Source organism: Fringilla coelebs (assembly GCF_963513975.1).
Source record: "Fringilla coelebs genome assembly, chromosome: 2".
Classification (NCBI taxonomy): Eukaryota; Metazoa; Chordata; class Aves; order Passeriformes; family Fringillidae; genus Fringilla; species Fringilla coelebs.
This window is the reverse complement of record NC_140029.1, coordinates 116,079,590-116,101,813: the sequence shown is the minus strand read 5'-3', so window position 1 is coordinate 116,101,813 and position 22,224 is coordinate 116,079,590. Positions and strand designations below refer to the sequence as shown.

The 22,224-nt window shown below is 49.7% G+C and overlaps 3 protein-coding genes across 4 annotated transcripts in view; 2 read left to right on the top strand and 1 right to left on the bottom strand.

The window, feature by feature from the left end:
* Positions 1 to 42: 42 nt before the first annotated feature.
* COA4 (cytochrome c oxidase assembly factor 4 homolog) lies at positions 43 to 902 on the top strand. Its single transcript, XM_084226205.1, has 2 exons — positions 43 to 116; positions 359 to 902. Exon 2 carries the CDS (start codon positions 365 to 367, stop codon positions 614 to 616), a length of 252 nt encoding a protein of 83 aa, XP_084082331.1. The 5' UTR covers positions 43 to 116; positions 359 to 364; the 3' UTR covers positions 617 to 902.
* A 206-nt stretch (positions 903 to 1,108) lies between these two features.
* Positions 1,109 to 6,289, bottom strand: MRPL48 (mitochondrial ribosomal protein L48). Its single transcript, XM_084226641.1, has 9 exons — positions 6,008 to 6,289; positions 5,269 to 5,321; positions 5,017 to 5,054; positions 4,637 to 4,722; positions 3,868 to 4,040; positions 2,614 to 2,716; positions 2,019 to 2,108; positions 1,853 to 1,928; positions 1,109 to 1,530 (listed from the first exon to the last, which is right to left on the bottom strand). Exons 1-8 carry the CDS (start codon positions 6,023 to 6,025, stop codon positions 1,854 to 1,856), a joined length of 636 nt encoding a protein of 211 aa, XP_084082767.1. The 5' UTR covers positions 6,026 to 6,289; the 3' UTR covers positions 1,109 to 1,530; position 1,853.
* A 3,028-nt stretch (positions 6,290 to 9,317) lies between these two features.
* RAB6A (RAB6A, member RAS oncogene family) overlaps positions 9,318 to 22,224 on the top strand; it is a 42,488-nt gene continuing 29,581 nt past the window's right edge. For both annotated transcript variants that reach the window (XM_084227064.1, XM_084227063.1), the window contains exon 1: positions 9,318 to 9,574. In XM_084227064.1, the coding sequence (XP_084083190.1) occupies positions 9,505 to 9,574 (70 nt within the window). In that variant the 5' untranslated portion in view covers positions 9,318 to 9,504. The remainder of the gene's footprint in view (positions 9,575 to 22,224) is intronic.

Genomic DNA, 22,224 nt, shown 5'->3' with positions numbered 1-22,224 from the left:
ACCCTCGCGCGAGCGGAATGGGGAGAAACCCACCAATCAGCGAGCGGCGCCGCTGTCGCGCCACATCCCGGAAGTGCCGTGCCGAGCTCCCGCCTTAAAGGGACCGCGCTGCGCTGGTACGGGGGCTGCGCCCATCTGGGGAGGGAGGGGATCGGGAGGGGGCCGGAGATCCCTGGGGAACGGGGACCCTCGGGAGGGGAGGAGGGGGCTGGACATCCCTGGGGAACGGGGACCCTCGGGAGGTTGCGGAGGGCGCTGGGCACCCAGGGCTGGGGCGAGGTGCCCGCGGGGTGCCGAGGGCTCCCTCCCTCCGAGTGTCCCCTAAGGCACCGGGCCCCGCCGCCTGCCGCGCCCGCAGCGCCCCATGGCGAGGCCCGGGCACGGCTGGAGCGGCGCGGCGGCGGCGCGGGGCGAGGCGGAGGAGGGCGAGGACCCGCTGGACGCCAGGATCGCGCGGAGCGGCTGCCTGGAGCAGCACCGGCAGCTGCAGGAGTGCATGGCGGAGCGGCGGGACTGGCGGCACTGCCAGGAGCAGGTCCGCGCCTTCGGAGCCTGCATGGCCCGGCGGCAGCAGCAGCGGCAGCGCGGGCCCGGCCCGGCCCAGCCCCCGGACTGACACCCCGGACAGACAGCACCCTTCCTTTCCGGCTTTATTTATTGGAAAGCCGGGTGGAATTGTTGGGAAATTAAATCTGGAGTTTGTCAGCCCTCGGCCTGGTCTGTGCCAGTGGGAGGGGATGGCTGGTTTGGAGGATACAGCACCGGGCTGTGCCATGGTACATTCAGGTGGGACAAGGGGTTTTAACCGTGGGAAAGGACTGCCCAGGGAGGGCTGGATCCCCATTGCTGGAGGTGTCCAAGAATGACTGGACATGGCACTCGGGCCCTTAGGCTGGTGGCAAGGTGGGGACTGGCATAGCTTGGACTCAGTCATTCTAGAGGACTTTTCGAACCAAGATGATTCGGTGGATTCCAGCCCAAAATGTCCCAGTCCAGGGGCATTCACGGCACTCAGGCTGGGTATTGGCTCCAGAACAGCCTTGCCATGGATTTTTACTCCGTGTCCTCTGTGCCATCCTAAGGCTTTTGCCAGCAGTGATAACCTCACGTCCCACAGGATGGGATTTATCTCCTGGGAAGCCACAGAAAAACTAGGAATGGGAGAAAAATGGATTCTCATCTGACCACCACCTGCTGGCAAATAAGCCATGAGAAAGAAAATAAAATTGCTTTTTTGCATGGCTTTTGTCAGAAGGAAGGTTCCAGGCTATTTCCCAGGGATGGGGGTGCTGGGAATGGAAGCACAAGCAACACCTGGACAGCACCAGTTTGGGGGAAGAGTGTAAATAAAGGAGTTATTTTCCCTCTTTTTCACAAGCTGGTCTTTAGAAAGGGGGAGAAAAAGCCTCCAAACAAACCAGTTTCTGGAACAGTTTCTCTTGACATCCATCAAATTTGGTTATAACAATTCCTGGGACTGTTGCAGCACAAGCATTATTCATGCACAGAGATTTCTGCAGAAATTCCCACCTATCAAAAGCAAAATAGGCAGGAATTAACAAAAAAAAAAAAAAAAAAAAAAAAAAAAAAAAAAAAAAAAAAAAACAACCACAAAACAAAAAAGAAACAACAACTAAAACTGAAGGAAAGCAAACCCACATTCCATTGTGGCACCTTTGCTCCCAGTACAAACCAGTGAGATATAAACAAACACATTGTTTATTTTTATTGAGGCAAGCTGGTTGCACACAGTAGGAATGCCTCCCAAAACACAGAGTTACCAGTACAGAGCTCAGGGGAGCACCCTCTGGAGGCTGGAACAGCCCATGGATGGCAGCACACTGTTCCTCACCTCAGGACATCTCTGCCAGCAGCTCTTCCAGCTCTGGTCGAGACTTCAGCCGGCTCTTGAAATCGGCTTCCGTGTGCTGTGGAGGGAAGGAAAACCACCACAAATCAGGCTCACACAAACCTTTCCCTGCTTCCCAAAGGAGAAGCACTGGGAAGTGTAACCCTACCTGTTTCATCAACAGGTGCACCCCCTCAGGCTGGTTACTCTGAATGACTTCCAGCAGGATGGGAGCAAACGTCGAGCTCAAACCGCGGATCTGAAAGCAGAAAAATGCCAGAGCTGAAGGAGAACAATCCCAGGGCACTCTGGGTTGGAAGGGACCTTGAAGAGTATCCAGCGCCCACCCCCTGGCATGGGCAGGGACCCCTTCCACTGTACCAGGTTGTTCCAGCTTGGCCTTGAACACCCCCAAGGATGGGGCAGCCACAGCATCTCTGGGCACCCTGTGCCAGGGCCTGCCCACCCTCCCAGGGAACAATTCCTAATTCCCAATCTCCCACCCAGCCCTGTGAGTTTCTCCACTCACCCATCCCCAAACATGATTTTTCTACCCCTCATATCAATTATTCAGCAGGAAATAGATAATAAATCTTCTGCCTGAAACACAGAGCCAGGAAATCCTCCTGGGCTTCTAGTTTAGGAGCAACACTCAGCAGAAAACCTCACCAGACTTTTTGCTTCCATTTGTGCCCAAATGTTGCCTTCCATCTGTTACATGTTTGAGCAGTTTGTGGAGCCTGTGATGGGATCCCAGCTCCTACCTGGACAACCCTCTGGTGGGTGGTAAGGACTGCATCCAGCTGCATTTTGGATCCCCTCTCTTCCAGGAAGAGCACCTCGTTGGTCTTGGTGGGCATGGCGTAGCTGCAGGAGCCAGAGGGCAGTGCTTAGCACAGGCAGGATGTCTGCACTGCTGTACAGGGATGAATCACCCTCCCCAGCAGAGAATGGGCAAGGAGATTAACTTTTCAGGGGAAATTAATTATGCAAAGGATGCATCTTGCAAATCATGTGCTGGCAGAGGCCGGGCATTTTGCTGGAAAGAGATAAGGAGGAAGCTCTGCAGCACTGCTGCCAGCAAAAACCTGGATTAGCCACAAACACCAGCCTGAGAACTTTTAACTTCTTCACAGCTCAAGAAAAGCAACAGTTCTGACTTGTCTTTTGGGACAGAGCTAAAATCTGCTGCTGCAATGCACCACTCAAAATATGTTTGTACCTCAGCTTTAATGGGAATGTGACTGGGAGTGGATCAGACTCTGCTCAATGCTGAGACACCTCAGTTTCCTCACCCCCATTCCCACATCCAAGCTCCACCCTACTGCCTGCCCCTCTTTTCCCCTCAATTCCCAGTCTGAAGGGCAAATCCTTTCTTCCTCTGCACACTGAACCACCTCAGAGGGTACAAGGGAAAAGCACACATTTTAGAGTCCCCGCTGGTTTTATTCCCTGCTGGCAGCTTTTCCCAATGCCTGCAGCTCCCTGGGACCACTTCAGGCAGCAAGCGGCTGCCTGAGGAATGCTCTGACAGTGCTCAGGCATTTCAGCCAGAGGAGTGGCTGTTGGAATACACCTGGTTTGGAGAACTAGGGTGCTCCTGAAGCATCCTCTCCTAAACTGAAGTAGCAGGAAGTTCACCCAGCACCTTCAGGGCTTTCCCAAGCTGTTCCAGTTTGGACAAGCAGGGTGGTGTGCAGAGCCTGGATCACAAACCATGAAGGAAAACCAGCAGCTAATGTCAGCAATTCCCAGGCTCTGCACCCACAGGCTTAAAGCCCTTTCCTCAAAGGAAGGAGATGTAACAGCTATCTTTTTCCTTGGAATCTGTTCAAGTCAGTGCCTGAAAAAAATCGATGCTCCTAAATAAAGCATCCAAAATTGTACAGATGGACAAAAGGAGAACACAGGGCAGGTGAGAGGTTTGGATTGACACCCAAAAGGGAATCCCCCAGGGAGAGTGGAGTGTGGCCTGATGTGCAGGGGGCCATAGCCCAGAGGGACAGATTTCCTCCTACCTCTCATTGACCCGGATGGAGAGACGGTTGCAGAGCCTGTGCACATACTGAGCAAAATGCTCCACCAGGCACAGATCATAGGAAGTCATCTGGATGTTGATATCTCCATACTGGTGCTCAGTGCCAGCACTGATCTCTTTCATCTGCACTTTTTCCTTTCTCCTCTTTGGAAGCTGTTTTCCAAAAGAAAAGACAACAAGATAAAATAGAGTGTATCTGGTTTGAGCAATGCTGGGAATTAAGGCTCAGCTCTTGGATGGCCTCACACAGAAGACACACTCGTGCTCTGATTCATTTCTTCCAGAGGAAGAAAGGAAGGAGTAAAACCAGTAGAAAGAAACCTGCTGTTTATTTCAGTTCCTGCCTAAAAGGCAGCTGACTTCCTGTTGTTTCCTCCTTCCACACAAATGGACGTCTTTCCAAATCTCAAGGAGTGTGAAAAGGTTACATGCAAGTGAGACCAGCTCCCAACATTCAGGTGTTAAACTGAATTATTAATTAACCTCAGGAGTAGGGTCTTCCCTTCCAAAGCTGGAATGTGCTGGACAAAAGGAAGCATTTCTACAGGGTATTTCATGGAATCATGGAAAAGTTGGGATTGGAAGGAACCTTAAATCTCATCCCATTCCAACCCCCTGCCATGGGCAGGCACACCTTCCCCTGTTCCAGGCTTCTCCAAACCCCATCCAGCCTGGCCCTCTGGGATGGGCATCCACAGGGTTCAGGATCACCCTGGGAAGGAAGCACAGAGGGAAGTCCTTCTGCCTACCTCCTTTGGGAGCAGGTATTTAAACCTGCCAATTCCATGAGTAGGTCGGGATCTGTAGGATCTGTGGGAAGCCAGGAGTGCACCATCTGAAAATGAAAGCAGAGCAAATGTGTTTCCAGCTGCAAACAAACATCTGCAGGTCCTCTGAGGGCCCCAAATTATGGTCACATAACACCTCCTGCTTAGACAAAACAGGGCAAAAATAAGAAAATGCTGAGGAAAAAACCATATGGATGTGGAAGAGCACCTGCTCTGGTTATTTAACCAGTCCAAAACTGGCTAAATAAACTCCCAAAATGCAACAAAAATGATCCAATGTTTAATATTTATTTAAGGGAAATAATTTTTTGCCTCAAAACTAGATTGACAACAGACCTTACCTGCAGCACACAGAAGGTTTTCTCTGGCTGTTGCTGCTCTGTAGGAAAAAATATAATAATTAATAACTCTGATTTCCCTCCCTTACAGAAAAATATGTGACCAAAGGCACAGCCTGATCCCATCAGCACAAAGACTCCCCCTTTTCCCCATCCCACAGCCCTTTCAGCTCCCAGCTCAAAGTCTTAACTCCACTATTAGTGGAAAAACCAGGAAAAAAAAAGGCAATTTTTTGGTCACATATGTTTTCTCACCTGCTGAGGGCCAACACCTGCCTGAGCAACACTCCCTTCTCCGAGCACAGCACCTGCAGGGGTTAAAACACAGCACGGTGGCAGATCTGCTGGGAATTTTCTCCAGGTTACCTCACCTCTAGGATAGGACCCGGGGAAGGGCTGGAGCTGTGTCTGGAGGGGTTTAGGTGAAGATCAGGGAAAGGTTCTTCCCCCAGGGGTGCTGGGCACGGCACCAGCCTGACAGAGTTCCAGAACTGTTTGGACACCACTCCCAGGAACACGGTGGGATAGTCCATGAACAGCCCTCGGGCCTGTCCCACCTCCGCACGGATGGAGGAAACAGCTCATCCCTCGGGCAAAGAGCTTTGCAGTCGCCAAACGAGGGTGGGGGATAAACACCGATGTCCCAAATGGCTCAGTGTAGAGGGACAGGGATCTGACAGAGACCACGGAGACAAGGATTGTAATCGAGTTGGGTGTGTGAGGATGGGCAGCAGTGTGTGGGTGTCTCAGCCCCTGCTCCAGGAGCACCCAGACAGATCCAGGGCACGATCTCAAGTCTGGATCCCCTCAGGATCACCCCCACACTTCCTTCCGAAACCAAACCAGGGTCGGATCAGGGTCTCCAGCAGCAGGGCTGGGGCTGCCTCAGCACTCCCAGTGAGCAAGGCTACGCCTCCGTTCCTGTTCCTCCCCTCCCCTCTGTCCCCGCGTCCTTCCCCGTTCCCAGTCCCCTTCCCCGTGGCCATCCCGGTACCTTCGGCACCGCCGCCATCTTCCGGCGCCGCGGTCCGTCGCTTAAAACGTTCCCCCTTAGTGCCTCGGTACGCCCCTATTCAGCTCCCCCAGTTCCACTGCTCGCTCCCCGCGTTCCGCCCACCAACGCCTCCCGTAAATTCGAATTTTCGGACAGCTCCCCGCTCCTCCCACCACGAACTCCCGTAGGCGACAATTTTTGGACAACCCGCGGTACTGGCGGGGCTCTGGCGTCCTGAAGGAGGCAGCGGGAAGGACGCGAGGCTGCGGGCAGTAATGGCGGACGCCTCGTTCCTCCCTGCCAACACACGGTGGGCAGCGCCGCCACGCGGCAACGACTGCACAGCGCACCCTGCCCTGCGCCTATCACCGCGCGCCCCGCCCGTCATGGCCCGCCCCCCACCCGTCCTCGCCCACTGATTGGTCCCCAGGCACGTCCATCACGGCGCGGCGGCCATGTTGAGTGTGGCATGGCCACGTTGCAGGGCGGAGGGCGGTGCCCAGCCCCGCCCCAACACGGTGCAGCGGCCACCTTGAGTGTGGCTGCCCGGCGGCCATTTACTTGGGCCTTTGGTAGGGCTTAAAAAAAATAAAATATTAATGATCACGAAATCCTAAGCGCAGGAAGGCTGGGCTGGCGGGGACCTCCTCTCTGATTTCCCAGTGGGTGAGCAGGTGGGCAGGGGATCTGACCGGGAAGAGATGGGCCTGTGGTCCTCTAACCGCCCGGCCTGACTGTCTGGACTTGGCTCAGGGAAACACATCCCGTGACCAGCTGCCTCTTCCACACAAACCTTAATTTCCCACAGGTCCTTTTCCCTCCTCCTGGCTCCCTTCTCTCCAGTCTGGCTCCAGTTTCCCCCTTCTTCCATAGCAGGTGCTCCCTCTGGAGCCCACATCCCTGAGCCCCCCTCCTGGAGCTGTTCCCCGCCTGGGAGCTGGATTTTGAGTCGGGATTTCCCACCCTGCTGACTGCTGTCTGCTCCAATTGCTGTCAGAGCTCCTGATGGACTTTCCCCCTCCAGCTCATCCACGTGGCAAGTTCATGTCCTGCTCTGAGACCCAGCCCTGTCCTGCGTTTCTCAGTGCCTGGAGCTCCAGACACACGCTGGGCACCCTTGGTGTCCATCCCCTCTGCAATGGTGCTCGGAGGGGACGGAAGGAATGTGAGGGACAAGCTTTGTGTCTGCACCTGCCCAGCACATGGAGAGAGCAGAGGGGTCCATGGCACCTTTGCTCTTTGCTCCACAGTGCAAGGACACGTGTTCCCAGCTCCGAGCTGCGTTTTCCTGGCGCTCCCGGGACATGACAGAACTGCCCACGTGGAAGTTTTCCTGCCCTTTGATCCCACCTGGCGTGCCAGCCTGGGAATGACGCTGAGTAAGGATCACTGTGGGAGTCTGAGCTGGGTCAAGGCTGGCACTCCCACTCCAGGAAACCTGGCCTTGCCCTCCCATGATCCTTGAAGCCCCAGAAGAAACTGGGGAGGGGCTGCTGTGACTGGAGGGGGTGGCTGGTCCTGTGTTTGTAGGGAAGCTGAGATGAGCACCACGATTAATGAGGATGACTCCTGATTCCCTGCCCTGCAATGCCCATGGAGTGGGACTGCACCCCTTAACTCCCTCTGCCCCTCCTGGGAACTCACCTGTCTTCCAACCCTAAAAGGGGTAAGGCAGTAACAGACCACAGGGATTGCTGTCGTTCGTCCTCTGTGTCTCCATGAGAAACGAGTCCACCTCTCCCCCACTGAGGAATGTCTCTGCCATCTATCATAGGTGGATGCATTCTAAGGCCAAAAGGGACTGTTAAATCAGGGAATTCACTCTCCTGCACGTCGCAGTCGATAGGTTTCCAGTGACTTATGGCTTTATGGAAGCGGATCACTCGTCTCTCCATGAAAGCATCCTTCTCACAAAGGCTCCTCTCCATTTTCCCTGGATACAAAGATAGTGCTGCTCTTGGCAGCTTGTTCGGGTGGCTGAGCACCCTGTCTGTTAGGACATGTCCTCATTTCCAACTGGAATGTGCCTTTCTTTGCCTTTTGCATCATTTCACATCCCTGTTGCAGGAGCACAACTTCCAAATCTTTTTGTGACATTTACATGGAGAAGTTGAGGGGGATCCATGACTTCCTTTTCCTGCACCACACTCAAACTCTAGGAAACTCTCCTTTTTAAGGCTTCCCATGCCTTGCCTCCGCTTCTTTTCAGACTCACCCAATGATGAAAACAATCAAGAAGTGTTCAAACAGACCTCAGAAGAAAACCTCTGCTTCACATGTCTCCTCCTCTGCCTTCAGCTGTTGTTTTCCCTGGGACCCAGGGGAAAGATCCTGGAATGAACCCTGACACAAAAAAAAGGACAATGTCTGTATTTAATATTTGAGATCATGTCAGGCCGGGCTGGATTCCCTTTCTCCCCGCAGGAGAGCGGCCACACAACCAGTGTGGAAGCACTCCCAGATGCCAGGTGCAGAGCTGGATGGGAGATTCTGCTCATATCTATTAAAACTTGTTTAAATTTAATCATCTGATTAAAGACACGTTTTCCTCTGGTACTCCAAGGCCTGGGTGAAAAAAACCCAGCCCTTGGTGAAGCAGTTATCACATTGAGGGAGTATAAATGAAAGGATCAAAAATAGAAAGGCTTTCAAAACTGAACACGTAGCAGCTGCCTTTCCCCTGACTATCAGAGCAGAGATGCTCTGGAACAATCTCCTAGCCAAGGTCTAAACAGGAGGGGCCAGGATGCACCTGAAAACCTCCTAACCACTGAACTTTGAGGGCAGAGTGGGGGAAAATGGGCAAAAAATGCTGGAAGGCAAAGCTGGCCCCTCCAGCAATGGGTGGAGGGCCCTGAGCCGCTGTCAAAGGATGGCAGTGGGGATCACTGACCTTCCTGGGAAACACCACCCTGCTGTGAGGCACCTGCTCCCCGGAGATCTCCTCTGAAAGGAGTACCCATGTCAGGTTAGGATTAGGCCTTTGCTTTTAAGGACTTTGCTGGTTGCCCCCTCAGGCCCGTGCGGGCCAGGTACACCTTGCGGCCCTGGCGCTGAGGACGTGAGGGAGGTGAGGCCCTGGCACAGGGCGCCCAGAGCAGCTGCGGCTGTCCCTGGATCCCCGGCAGTGCCCAAGGACAGGGCTTGGAGCAGCCTGTGCCGGAGGAAGGCGTCGCTGCCCCCGGCAGGGGTGGCACTGGCTGATTCTCCTCGTCCCTCCCAGCCCGAACCATTCCCGGCCCGTAGCCGAGGGAAGCGCCCACAGCGCGTGCGCGGGGCGGGCGGAGCGCCGGCTCCGGGAGCGCGGGGGGGCCGAGCGGCGGCACCGGCACCGACACCGGCACCGGCACCTCACCGGGGCTCGCAGCCTTCGCCGGGGAGGAGGAGGACGAGGAGAAGAAGCGGGAGGAGGCGGAGGCGGAGAGAAGCGGTCGCGGTCGCGGGTGCCGCCGCGGGGAGCGGAGCGAGCGTGGGGCGGCGGCGGCGGCTCCTCCATCATGTCGTCGGGCGGGGACTTCGGGAACCCGCTGCGGAAATTCAAGCTGGTGTTCCTGGGCGAGCAGAGCGGTGAGTCACCGCCCGCCTCGGGCCGGGACCCCCAGCCCCACGCTCGCCCGCCCTCGTGGGGGCACGAAGGGACCCCCTCCTCAGCCTCCCCGGCATCCTCGGGGGCGTCTGTGACACCCACCCTCCCTCGTGGGGTCTGGGGGGATCCGATGGGATCCCGCTGCTCACCCTTATGGGGTGCGATGGGATCCCCCTCCTCACCCTTCCTGACACCCAGCCACCCGCATGGGGTCTGGGGGGATCCGATGAGATCCCCCTCCTCATTCTCCCCGACACCCAGCCACCTTCATAGGCTCTGATGGGATCCCCCTCCTCATTCTCCCCAACACCCACCCAGCCACCCTCATGGGGGTCTGCTGGGATCCCCCTCCTCATCTCCCCGACACCCAGCCTCCCTCATGGGGGTCTGATGGGATCCCCCTTCTCACCCTTCCCGACACTCACCCACCCTCATGGGGTGTGATGGGATCCCCCTCCTCACCCTTCCTGACACCCACCCACCCTCATGGGTTCTGATGGGATCCCCCTCCTCAGGACGCCCATCCTCTGTGATGAGAGTCCCTGACACCCACCCACCCTCGTGGGGCTCCGCGGGGTTCAGCTCTGGTTTAACCCCCCCACCCAGCAAAGCCCATCTGCAGAAACAGTTGCTGATTCATTCAGTCCCAGCTCCTCTGGTTTTTGGGGGGCAGGAGGCTCAATCCGCAGCGTTTACTGTGTAAATACAGCGTTTTTCCATAATGGAGTTATGTCTTGGCAGAGCGACGCTCTGAATATTTAATTCAGTCAATGAGGTTTTCTTCCCTGTCTTTGGAATGAAAAAAAAAAAACAAACCAAACCTAAACAATGTCTCCTCCTTCCTTAGCGGAAGGCCTCTATCTCCAATACTGCATTTCAAATTTTTCCCTTAGAAGAGTTTTCAAAGAAAAAAACAAAAAGCTCCTTTATGAGATGCTTTGTGTAATCCTGGGTAGATACTGTGAGATCTATGACATAATGAATAGGTGCAAAATATTTTCTGTCTCAGGGTGGGGTATTTGCTCCCTCAGCCACCTTTGGTCTGTGTGGTAGGAGATGATGAAATACTAGTTGGTTTTATTTTTTGACCAAATTAGTTGTATCTTGGTGTTTCCTCACTCAGATGGTGATAAGGCTGTAGCAATTATTTATCTGTATGTTGGCAATTTCCTTTAGTCTGTTCCTTCAATCATTCCCTTTTTATTTTGTTTTTGGGGTTGAAACAGCTCTTCTCGTATCAGGGATTTGGGGAGCACGAGTGCGACTTGATTATTTATTATTTTTTGGGTAAGTCACCTGATCTGCTTGGTAAGGTGCTATTTGGCCAGCCATTTTATGAGGATTTTGGATGAGGGTCATGTCTAGAAAATGCTGGGGTTTTTTTCCATTTTTTTGTTTGGTTGTTTTTTTTCCCCAGGTATTTGTTATCAGGAATATGAAATATTGGCAATGCATTTGCAAAATCCTTGGCTTGTTTACCTGTATTTCTGAGCTTCAATATCATGAAGTTTTTCAAATACATCCTTGGAAGGTTGTGGCACCTGGTGCAGATCTTAAATCTCAGCAGCTCTTCGTTCACACGTGGATTTCTTGTCTCCTCTAGCAGACATAACGTCAGATATCTGCTTCCTCTAGGATTTTTTTTCCCCTCTCAGCTAATCATCTGTTTTTATACTGGAAGGTTTTAAATAATTCCCAGTCACAGCATCAAACCTAGGGAGGAGAGAAGGGATTCTGTGGGTACAGCACAGCGAAATCCTCCTGACTGAATACTCCCAGCCCTGCAACTGCTGCCTGGGCTGGGGCTTAGGGATGGGTGGGAGCTGCCTGGAATCCAGGGCCGGGCTGGCAGCTGCAGGGTGGGCTCCAGCCCTGCCTTTGCCTTTGTCTGGGATGCTGGGCGATGACTCGGTGCCAGCTCCGTGTCCGCACATCCCGCGGGTGCTGCAGCGTGGGCATGCTCCAGCACGGCTCCCTGAGTCTGCCTCCCATGGAGACACGTCCCTTCCTCCTGGATTGAAGCTCTTCACATGTCTCTGTCATGATGTCATTCCCTGGAATTTTTTTTTTTATTTTTTTTAACTGCCCGAAGGATGCAGAGCTCTCCTTGCAAGTGGCTCCTGGAGGAATAAACGCCCTCGTGATATTTGGAGAAAACTGCGGAAGAATCTGGTGTTGCAGAAAGGGAGCTGGAGTGGGCTGCGCTCACACCTTGTTGTTCTTTGTCTGGAAGGTTAGGGCAGATGCAGAAATAAAAGTTTTTAGGATAGCAGCTTTCCTAACCCAGGAGATCTTTGTACAACTGTTGCGCTGGATTGCAGCGTTTGCTTCCTGTTCAGATGAAAGGTTCTCTGCCCTGCTGGAAGGCCATAATTAAAGATATGCTCTGGCTGCTGGTGGGGAGGCTGAGTGCTCTGACTTCATTTACATCCAGGGACTTCAGGATGACAAATGAAATGGTACAAAGGGCTGTGATGGCCATTAGCTGCCTCAGCATCCAGAGCTGGCTGATGGCAGACCTGTGCTGGCTGTACGCAGCCTCGCCACTAAACGTGTGTCTTATGGCTGAGGAAATCTGAGCTGCAGTTCCTTACTTTGCAGCCCTTCCGTGGGAGATCTAGAAACATCCCTGGGCGTTTTATTTCCATTTGAGAGTGGGATTGCCCAGTGGATGCAGTGTGAGGGTTCCTCCGCTCTCCTCAGCCATGTTGTGGGAGTTCAGTGCCGTATCCCTCAGCGTTCGCACGGCTGCAGTGGCTCTGCCTCGTGCTGTTCAGCGCTAGCTGCAGATGCTCTTTCCCGTGCTAAGATGCTGATTTTCCTCGCTCCTCAGTCCCCCAGATCTCCTTGTCCCAGGGGCTTGTGTCCCCCACGCCCCTGCCAGGCCCAGCCTGGAGACTTGCTGCGTGTGCTGTGGGTGCATCACGAGCCTGCAGCACATCATCCGTGCCCAGCCAGAAGAATCGTCTCCTCTCTTTCCGTCTCTATTTTTATTAACTTGTGCAGGGATACAGCATTGGCTGGCTAGGAGAAGGCAACTTCACCAGCACTCTCCTTAATTGAATTACTTTTCTCAATGATTGAAGATTATACAGAGTTTAGCAGTTTTAAATATGCTAATCTTTGCTAAAAAGGCAGGGAGAGCTCTCAGTGCTGAGGGATTAGATAGAGCTATTGTGTGTGAGGAAGTATGTTTCTTACTGCCTTTGATCTGGTTTTATCAGGTGATTTTCATCAGTCCTAATACCTCAGGTTTAAGGAATTCTGATTTTTGGGTCACATCAGGGAGTGGACGCTTCACCTACATTGGGATAGCTTGCAGTAAATATGACACATATTCAAATATTAATAACCTCTTTAGTTCTGCTTTGCATAGGAACACTTCTACTTCTTAATAAATGGCTATTTTTTTTGATTGAGTGGGCAGAAGTGAATGCTGGGGCACTGCAACAGAAATATTTGTTCATCACGTGAGTTTCTACTGCAGCTTTCATTGGCAAGCAGGTCTGAAGGGCACCAACGTGTACAGAAAGCAAAAGAACTCCCAGCTGTCTCTCTGTGGCAGCATTTCTGCATAAGATCTGGAAGGAAATTAGAACCAGTTGCATTTTGGTTTTTTTTAATCAGGAGCTGAGATTTTTAATATTGAAAACCCACTGATAAGTGCAGTGTAATAACTTCAGAGATATAACTGTTTGGAAAGCACTAATGAGCTGTTCTGTTGCATAACGATGTTGGTACAGGCACTGCTGAGCAGTGTGATGTGTCTCATTAGATAACTGGGGAGCTGCAGGTGCTTTGTGTGTGACATGGGGCGGGTGTAGCACTGCTCACAGCAGGCACAGGCTCATCCCTGTGCTGCCTAAAACTCCCTTGTTTCTAAGGGATTCTCAGTTTCACAAGCTCCAGAGAGCTATTGCCTTGCTGCACTGGTGGTTTAAAAGCTTATCCCCTCCCCTCTGGGTAATTTCCTAACCTTGTGGTTTTCCTGTGGCTGGGCCTTCTGATATTTGGGGTTCTGTTTGGACTGTATGAATTTTCCATGAGTTTCTAAACTTGGATTTCACATCTGGAAGTGGAATATCAGCAATGCATCCCAACAAAGGAGGAGTCAGGCAGGAACACCAGGGGGGCTGCGTGGATGAACAAGGAACTCCTGGACAACCTCAAACCCAGAATGGAAGCCTGGAGGGGTGGAAGTGGAGGCAAGTTGCACAGAAATTGTCTGAGCAGCCAGAGATCAGGTTAGGAAACCCAAAGCCCTGATAGAATTAAATCTGGCCAGTCATCAGGGGCTACAAGAAAAGCTTCTGTAGCGATGAAGGAGGAGCAGGAAAAGTGTGGGGTCTCTCCAGAAGGAAACAGGAGACCTGGTTACCCAGGATATGGAAAAGGCTGAGGCACTCAGGGACTTTCTTTGCCTCTGTCCTCGCCTGTGTTCCTCAGGGCTCAGTCATGGGATCAGCACTGTTGAACATCTTGGTTGGTGGCAGGTCCCTTCCCACCCAAACTGTTCTGGGATTCTTTCACAGTGCAGTGTGCTTGGTGTCTGCTCCTTCAAGATCTTGAGCTCCACCATTTCTCTTCTTTCTCTTCTCCATCGCTGAAAAATCCCTTCCTACAGCACCGCGTGGAAGAAGCACAGAGAAAAAGACATCAGCGTTTTGTGGTGCCTGTTTTCACAGTGCCTTTTGATCCCTGTCTATTTGTGGAAGCCTCTGAAGGAGCTGTGTCTGTTCTTGAAAGGAGGAGTAGCTGTGCCTTTCTGAACTCTGCTGTGCTTTTCTCTCTCTGCATCTCAGAAATTATCTGTGAGTTGGAAGGAAAATGATCATCTTTTTCCTTGATGTGCCATAATGGATTTTCTATCTGCAGCTCTTGGGGTGGTGGTGGTACCTGGCATGGGATCCAGGTTCTGCAAAGCAGATGCCTGAAAGCTTTTGCTGGAGCTCTAAGTGGGACTAATGGAGAAGCAAAGGCAGGGAAGCTCATCTGAGCCCACCTTAGCAGATGATGTGGCATTTGGGAATTATCAGAGCCAACAGCCATTTTTCTCAGCTTCAGTGATGGTTAAAAATCTGTCTTCTGCAATCAGTCTGTGAGGAAAGAGCTGCCTTTTAGTTACCTGCTAATTTAGTCCAGATGTTTAAAGGCATTTTGTTGTGTTCATGCATGTACAACTACCTGTTGTGTACACTAATGGTTATAAAACCCCAAGCCAACCAACCAAAACAAGGCAGCTAAACCCTTTGGTGCTTTGAAACGTGGCTCAGAAAAACCCACACATTGCTGCCTCAACATGAACACCATCAGACTTTTCAAGTCAACCTCCAGAATTTACCTGTGAGGCCTGTAACCTGTAAGAACAGTAACCTTGTGATACATGGATGTTTCTGAACAGGTATGGAAATGCTGATCCATCTCTCCCGGTTTGGAGCAGGGCAAAGACCTCTGAGATCATTGGGCCCAAGCCTTGGCTCATCAAGGATTTGATGATCTTGGAGGTTTTTCCAACCTAGATGCACTGTTTTGAAAATTAACAGATATCATCAAAATGGTGATGGGTTTGACACATTAATATAAATTATTTATGGAAGTAGTTTAACTGAAAAATGTGTGTCTTGGCAAACAAACAGCAGCCAAAATGTGGACTTGCAGCGAAAGTCAAATTTTTCAGGTCTCTTTGCTTGATTTATTTACTGAACTCACAAAACTTGACAAGCTCAATGAATTCTTTGTTTTCCCCTCAGCATAAACTGAACTCTTCTGGCTCTAATATTATTAATGGCCCAGGGACAATGAACAATTCCATCAATTATTTTATGTCAGACATTTTCCTTTTATGTTCAAACCATGTTCTGGAATATTTGACTGATATTAACTGGAAAAAAATTACTTTTCTGTGTGTTTCAGTACGATTTAACTCTTATCCAAATAAAGCCTAGTGCATCACAAAAAAAAGATAATCTGGGAAGCAAATATTGTGTGAAACTAAATGTAAATAAATTTGGTGGAAGCTCCGAGTTGTCAAGCCCCTTGCTTGCTTCTGGCTGCCTCCCGTTGGGTCTGGCAAAGAGGAGTTTTGGGAAGGAAGTCCTTATTCAGCTGTCCAGCACAATAGTACATTTAATTAATTTGACTTCTTAGAGTCAGGGTGTAACTTGCCTGTTTTTTCCCCCTGGTTTGCATTTCCTTTCTGCTGGACCTGTAAACCAGGGTGGGCATGTGCTAAAGTCACCATGGCAGCAGCTGCCATTTGAAGGAGCAGGGATTTTGGGGCTCACTTGGAGGAGTGTCCCTGCCTCTCTCCCATGGCAGCAGCTGCCATTTGAAGGAGCAGGGATTTTGGGGCTCACTTGGAGGAGTGTCCTGCCTCTCACCCATGGCAGCAGCTGCCATTTGAAGGAGCAGGGATTTTGGGGCTCACTTGGAGGAGTGTCCTGCCTCTCACCCATGGCAGCAGCTGCCATTTGAAGGAGCAGGGATTTTGGGGCTCACTTGGAGGAGTCTCTGTGCCCTGAGCAGCTGCCGGTATCCCCTGGAGATGGCACCCAGCTATTCCGAGATTCGCAGGCTCGTAGTGTTCTCTCATCCAGACATGTGTAGGTGTTACCAACACACAGAATTAAGGCTTTGCCTTAACTCTAAAGCATATTTGCCCAGAATTGAAAGAGTTGGGAAGAAATACTGGAGCAATATTGATGAGCAGTATTTTGTCTTCAGGCAGAACCAGGAAGGGGCAGCTAAACCTGTTAATGAGAAAATGTCTCAACTTTCAGTTGGTCTTTTCTCTCTCTTGAATTGTGACTCTTTAAACCTCAGTCCTATTAACATTTGCACCATATAGACGAGTGCCATTTATCCTGCTAAGTGACTTTCCTTTAATGGTTTGCTTCTTCAGGAGCAATCAGCAATTGCTGCAGAAAAAACCAACCCACTCCAGCATTTCTGTAATTAATGCAGGGGCCAGTTTATTCCATTCCACTAAATGCTTCCTGCTGTGCTTCCTGTCCATGCCCCTGTCTAGGTTTGAGTTATAGCAAGTTAATTTTCATAATGTTCTTGATATGTGCAACACAAAGAGAAGGGGGATAAAAGCTGGAATAGATGTGTAGCTAAGAGGAGAGGGGCCCATGGAGGGTGCAGCATCCCTGGCAAAGCTCCAAGCAGTGGCTGATGCAGGATTGGCAAGATCCCTGTCAATGTGGGCTTTAGTAGCTGCTGCTGGAGTTGGGAAAAGGGTTCCTGTTAACAGGTTGGGACTTCAGACCTGCAGAGGCTCTGGAGCTGCACAGGAGTGGGCAGACAGCATTGGATTAATGTGAGTGCAGCAGTGCTTCTCTGCAGCTTCCCTTTTTTTAATGGAGATGTTGCCTTTTCTGGAAGTAGAAAATACTCATTCCTGTCCTCCTCTGCTGATACAGAATTGGCTGTGAGAACCCTTGGTGTCAGTGACTGGAGGATTTTTTTTAATGGCCTGATGGAAGGAAGGCTTGGTAGAGAAATCTGAACTGGCTGGGTGGGTGATGGAAGGATGCAGTGGGTGTCTGAGTGGTGGAGGAGATGGAGAACAGTCTCTTTTGAAGGAAGTTCTGACTCCTTTCTGACTTTCCTCACAGCAGTAGGCAGGTTTTCATGCTCGAGGTTTGCTGCCTTCTTTGTCTTGTCTCTAGTACCTCATTATTTTTTTCCCCTTCCCCTTACTTGATTCTGGAGCAGCTTTTGGGCATTTTTTCCTTGGCTCACTCAAAATGGCTGAGAAGTCACTTGTGTCCACATCAAACCCAGGATGGCTTTCCTCAAGCTGAGCTGGTGCTGCTGATTGGGATAAAGCCAGTGGTGAATCCTTCAGCAGCAGCTGGACACAGCTGGAGGAGGGGCTGATGGCTGAAGCCAGTTGGAGTATCATCACAAGGAAATCCCAATCTTTTTGGTTTTTTCCTTTTTTTTCCTGACCCTGGAATGCTTTACAAACAGGTTTTCACAGGGTTGGTCTATTCCAGTCTCTTACTGCTGGGCTTACTCACCAGTTCTTGTAATTTCTTCTCAGCTTTTCCAGCTGCCCCTTAATATTAAATATTGATGTATTCAAATCATAATTATGTTCCTACTCTTTCTGTTCTTCCAGCTTCCCATTTGTCTGCCCTAGCTGAATTATCTTTGGTCTTTTCTCTGGGAAGTCATTAGAGTGGCTTTTCTCCACCACTGTACAATTGTGACCATAATTCTCTTCCACTTTTTTATTTTTATTTCTGCTTGCTCTTAAACCACAATGTGACTTGAAGAAGAGGATGGTGGTTTTTTTGGTTTTTTTTCCCTGACACTGCATAAACAGTAGGCAGATCAAACACTCGTGTCCCATAAAATTGACCTCTTTATTTGGATGCTGTCATGCAACAGCAGACTTGAAAAAGCTTTTCCCAGTGAAAAAAGCTTTTCCAATCTTGGTGTTAAAATATTTCCCCCCTCTCTGGTGAAATGCAAAGGGTACATAGGTTGCCTCTGTTTCTAGGCTTGGTGGACTCTGTACTGTCACAGTGAGCAATTTACAGTTAAAAATAAATTCCTTGGCTTTAGGAATTCTACATTTTCGCTTAAAAATGCAAGAGAGATTTAGGAAACTCAAAAGGAGCCTTGTGTGAATTACTACACATTGCCTCCAGTAAATCCTGCCATCTAGAGAAAAATGTCCCTGGGGGATTGCATGGCTGATATTTTAAATTTGGTTGTTTAGTCTGTGCAAGCCTTGCGCAGCTGAGAGCGAGGCAGAGATTTGAGATCTGGTTTTGCCTGCCCGGTTCCAGATCCCAGGAAGAGCAAAGGCTTTTTTAACTTTACCTTTTGGAAACTGGAGGAGGGGAAGAAGTGTCCTACCTGAGATGTTTTTCAGATGTCTCAGAACAGCTCTGTGCTTTTCCCTGGATTTGGTGCTTCTCAGCTGCTTGCCTAAAGACCTGAGTCCAGAGCCAACCCTGTGGTACACTTAAAGACCCCAAAATATTTTCTGTGCACATTTATACAAGGAATTGCTCAAGTCAAAAACAACACTTAGAGAATAAATATTACAATTAAATAAGAACTTAACTAGTATATGTCCTTAATATGAGGGGATTGCTCTTCTGGAAAGTACTGCTGGAGGAGAGTATTTATTTCAAGATACTGTATCCCAGGTGGATTGTAGATCATTCTTGTCTGAAGAATTTTCTGCTCCAAACCCAGTTTCTCATATAAACACTTCCTTTTTTTTTATATAGTTGAATCCTACAATTCCTTCCGGAATATCCATTCATCTAGAAAAGATCAGAATAAAACACCAGTAGAACTTGCTCCATTTACTACTTGCAACCAAATTTCTACCTTTTAAAGACTAGCTATTTTTATTTTTAAAATTCATAGAGATGAATATCAGACCTTGGGGTTGCAGACCCTTCAGGCTCTGTGGCCTCTTCCCAAGGCATTTGTGAGGCACAGCTGGGAAGGAACAAGTTCATTGTCAGCTGGCTGAAACTCCATATGGAGAGGTCAGTATCTCAGTTAGGAAGAAGTTAGAGGAAAAGGGGAAGATTTTGGAGGGAAAGTTTCCCACAGAAAAGTTGGGAATTGATGTAATGGTTTAGCATCCTTTAAGCTTGGAGTTCTTAACTTGCGGCCCAGGCAGTGCAGGTGGCAGCATCGAATGTCTGCTGGCCTCTATCCTGCCCCAGTTCCCAGGAGAAGAGCTGGGGCAGCTCAGGATGAGGATGTGTGAGGAGAAAAGGATAGTGTGGTGTCAGGATATCCTTGCATCCTTAATGCCAGGGATTTGTAGGATTGTGCTGCCTGGACCCATCCAGGTGTCTGAGGAGCCCAGAGCCTGCAGCTCGCTCCTTCAGCTGTGCTGATCTCAGTTTCCACATGCTTTGGGTTTCTGTTGCTAAAAACCAAATTGTGGTTGGGGTTTTTTTGATCCAAAAGCCCGGGATTCTGCGGTGCCTTGCCCAGTCTCTGGTGTCCATGTGCTGTGTTTTACACCAGCTGGTTTCCCTCTGCCTGGCAGGGCAGTTCCATCACGTGCACAAACCCGTGTGTGTCGGTGCAGCTCCGGTTATTTTCACAGCAGTCCCCAGGTGTTCTCCACAGCCATCCCTGTCAGCTCAGATCAGCAGATGCCTGGAGGAGAGCTGTGCTTAGTGAAGCTACTCCAGGCACTTTTTTCCTTACAAGTTGCCTCTTCATAAGCCAGGCTGCATTGACCTTAAATCAGGATTATTTTAGGATCTTGTCCAAAGTCGCTTCTGAAAGAGCACTCACCTGTGTGTCTGCCTGGAGAATGAGTTTGAGGGAGCTCCTGTGGAAGCTGTTCTGCACCTCCCGTGTGGAAAGAGCAGAGAACAGCTCCTGGTCCTTCCAGTGCTGCCCAGGAGATGGTAGCTGGTGGGAATAAGATGGAATCACTGAGGAGAATGGTATATGGAGTTCTCATCCCCTTCTTTTCTTTTCCTTCTTTTTCTTTTCTCCTTCCCCCAGCAGGAAAATTGTCACCACAGTGTGAGAGCAGAAATTTCTTTGTGGCAGTGTAGGGAGTCAGGAGAGGAGGGAGCCAGAGGAAGCATTTGCTTGTTTTGCCAGTGGGATAATGGTTCTGGGGAAACATTAGGCAAAATTTAACTGAGTTAAAGGATGGAGGGAAGGGAAGGGGATGGTAATCCCTTGCATTTTAATAGGTCTCCTGAAACTTCTCTAATTCCTCGCTGGAAATGGCTGACTTAGCAGTGCTTGTTGTGCTTTCAAGGGCAAAACATCTTTGGGAAGGGAGCAGGAGCTTGTTCCAAGGGCTCCATTTGGCCTGGGAAGCAGTGCCTGGATTTCCTCAGCTGGATGCTGGCATCTGCTGGTGTAGCTTGCATGGGGATAATGCTCAGTGCTCAAAGCAGGGAATGTTTCCCTTCAGAAATGCATCCTCAGGTGGCTGCTCCCTGCTGCCTCTCTCTCTTCTGCCTCAGGAATATAACTCTGAGGAATCCAGGAGAGTGTTTCCATATTAGATGAAGCATTAGCCTATCCTTTGCAGTTTTTTTTAACAGAAGTTACTTTTGGGAAACGTTCTGTTTGAGGATTTTTATGCAGATTTCTGTCTAAACTGCCCGTGAATATTGTTTGTTATGGGAAAAATACTGTCTTAAAGGTATTTAAACCAGATTTTCATAATTATGTTTTCACTGTCTGCTTCTTCTTTCCAAAATGGCTTGGTAGCATTTAGTTTCTGACTTAAATTGAGGACTTAAAGTGGCTGTAAATTTAGAAATCAGTTGAAGGGATCCCTCGTGCTTCAGGTGATGGAGGAGCTCTTGGTTCCTTCCATTTTTGTCCGTGTGGAATTTGTGCCTTCCAGAGCCACTCCCCACCCTTCCAATGTAATGTCTGTCCAGAGTGGCTTAATTACTTTTGCTCCTTCTCCATATGTAGAATTTTTTTTTCTTTCAAGCCTTTTACAAGCAGATAATTAGGTATTTAAAAATAAAATACTGTGTTGTAAAAATTGGATCTTATGAATGTTTAATTACTGAAAGTCTCCTGGTGGGTTTTTGCTCAGTCCTGCACTGGTTTTTAATGGAAATTTGCAATGATAGAACCTGGATGCAGTAGGTGCTTCAAAAAGTGATTTCACCCCCATGGGCTTTAACTGCCATCCTATATAAAGTGAATATTGAGCCACCCCTGCATGACCATAGTAAAACTTCAGCACTGGGCTCTGAAACTTGATAGGTCAAATTTTTATGGGAGAAACGAATGGAATGGATTGGAATGGAATGGAATGGAATGGAATGGAATGGAACGGAACGGAATGGAATGGAACGGAATGGAATGGAATGGAATGGAATGGAATGGAATGGAATGGAATGGAATGGAATGGAATGGAATAGATTTTTTTGAGGTATCTCTAAAATAATTTCATTTGTCTCACTGTTCTCACAGCAAAACTTTAATGACCTGGGATAAAGCTGAGCTGTTCTGAAATTTCAACCCAAACACTGCAATCCAGAATCCATACTTTGTCCAAAAATTGAGTTGCTGAGATGATGTTTATCTGGAGTGGTGCTGTTGGGATTATTGGAGCAATAATGAGCAGGCTGTTTTGGGACCAAGGACATAGTAAATGTCACCTGCTAGGATGTCACTAGTCAGGATCTGTCACTGTTCCTCCTTCCTTTCCCCAGTCATCCTCTAACTCCTCTGCCTCTTAAATATGCTCTTAAAAGAGTTTTTTTTCTCACAGAAATGTACTTACAAATATCACCTAGCTAAATATTGGGGATAGGACCCAGTCCAGTCGTGGAATTTGGCTTCCCAGGGTGAAACCCAGTGTTTAAAACCAGAGTGAGGAGTCCAAAAGAAGTGACTTTGCAAGAACTGCTTTAGAAAAAATCATTTCTGCGATGCAGGAGCAGCTTCCCAGTAACATCTCCTGCATGGAATGTCTTCCTCTTTCCAGTTTGTGCTCTACTTGCCAGCTGAGTTGTTGATCAGGTGCCCCTGGAATTCCCACAGCTCTGAGCTCCTTCCTCCACTCACTGTGCCTTGCTCCTGAGCAATTTCGGGTATAGATTGTGGTCACATGGACTTCTGGACTGTCAAATCTTCCTTCTTCCTT

Coding starts and splice junctions, on each gene's coding strand:
- COA4 (XM_084226205.1), top strand. CDS start 365: ATGGCGAGGCCCGGGCACGGCTGGAGCGGCGCGGCGGCGGCGCGGGGC.
- MRPL48 (XM_084226641.1), bottom strand. Junction 2,717..3,867: donor TCCATCCGGGTCAATGAGAG/GTAGGAGGAAAT, acceptor TGGCTCCTGCAG/CTACGCCATGCCCACCAAGA. Junction 1,929..2,018: donor TGCACCTGTTGATGAAACAG/GTAGGGTTACAC, acceptor TTCCCTCCACAG/CACACGGAAGCCGATTTCAA.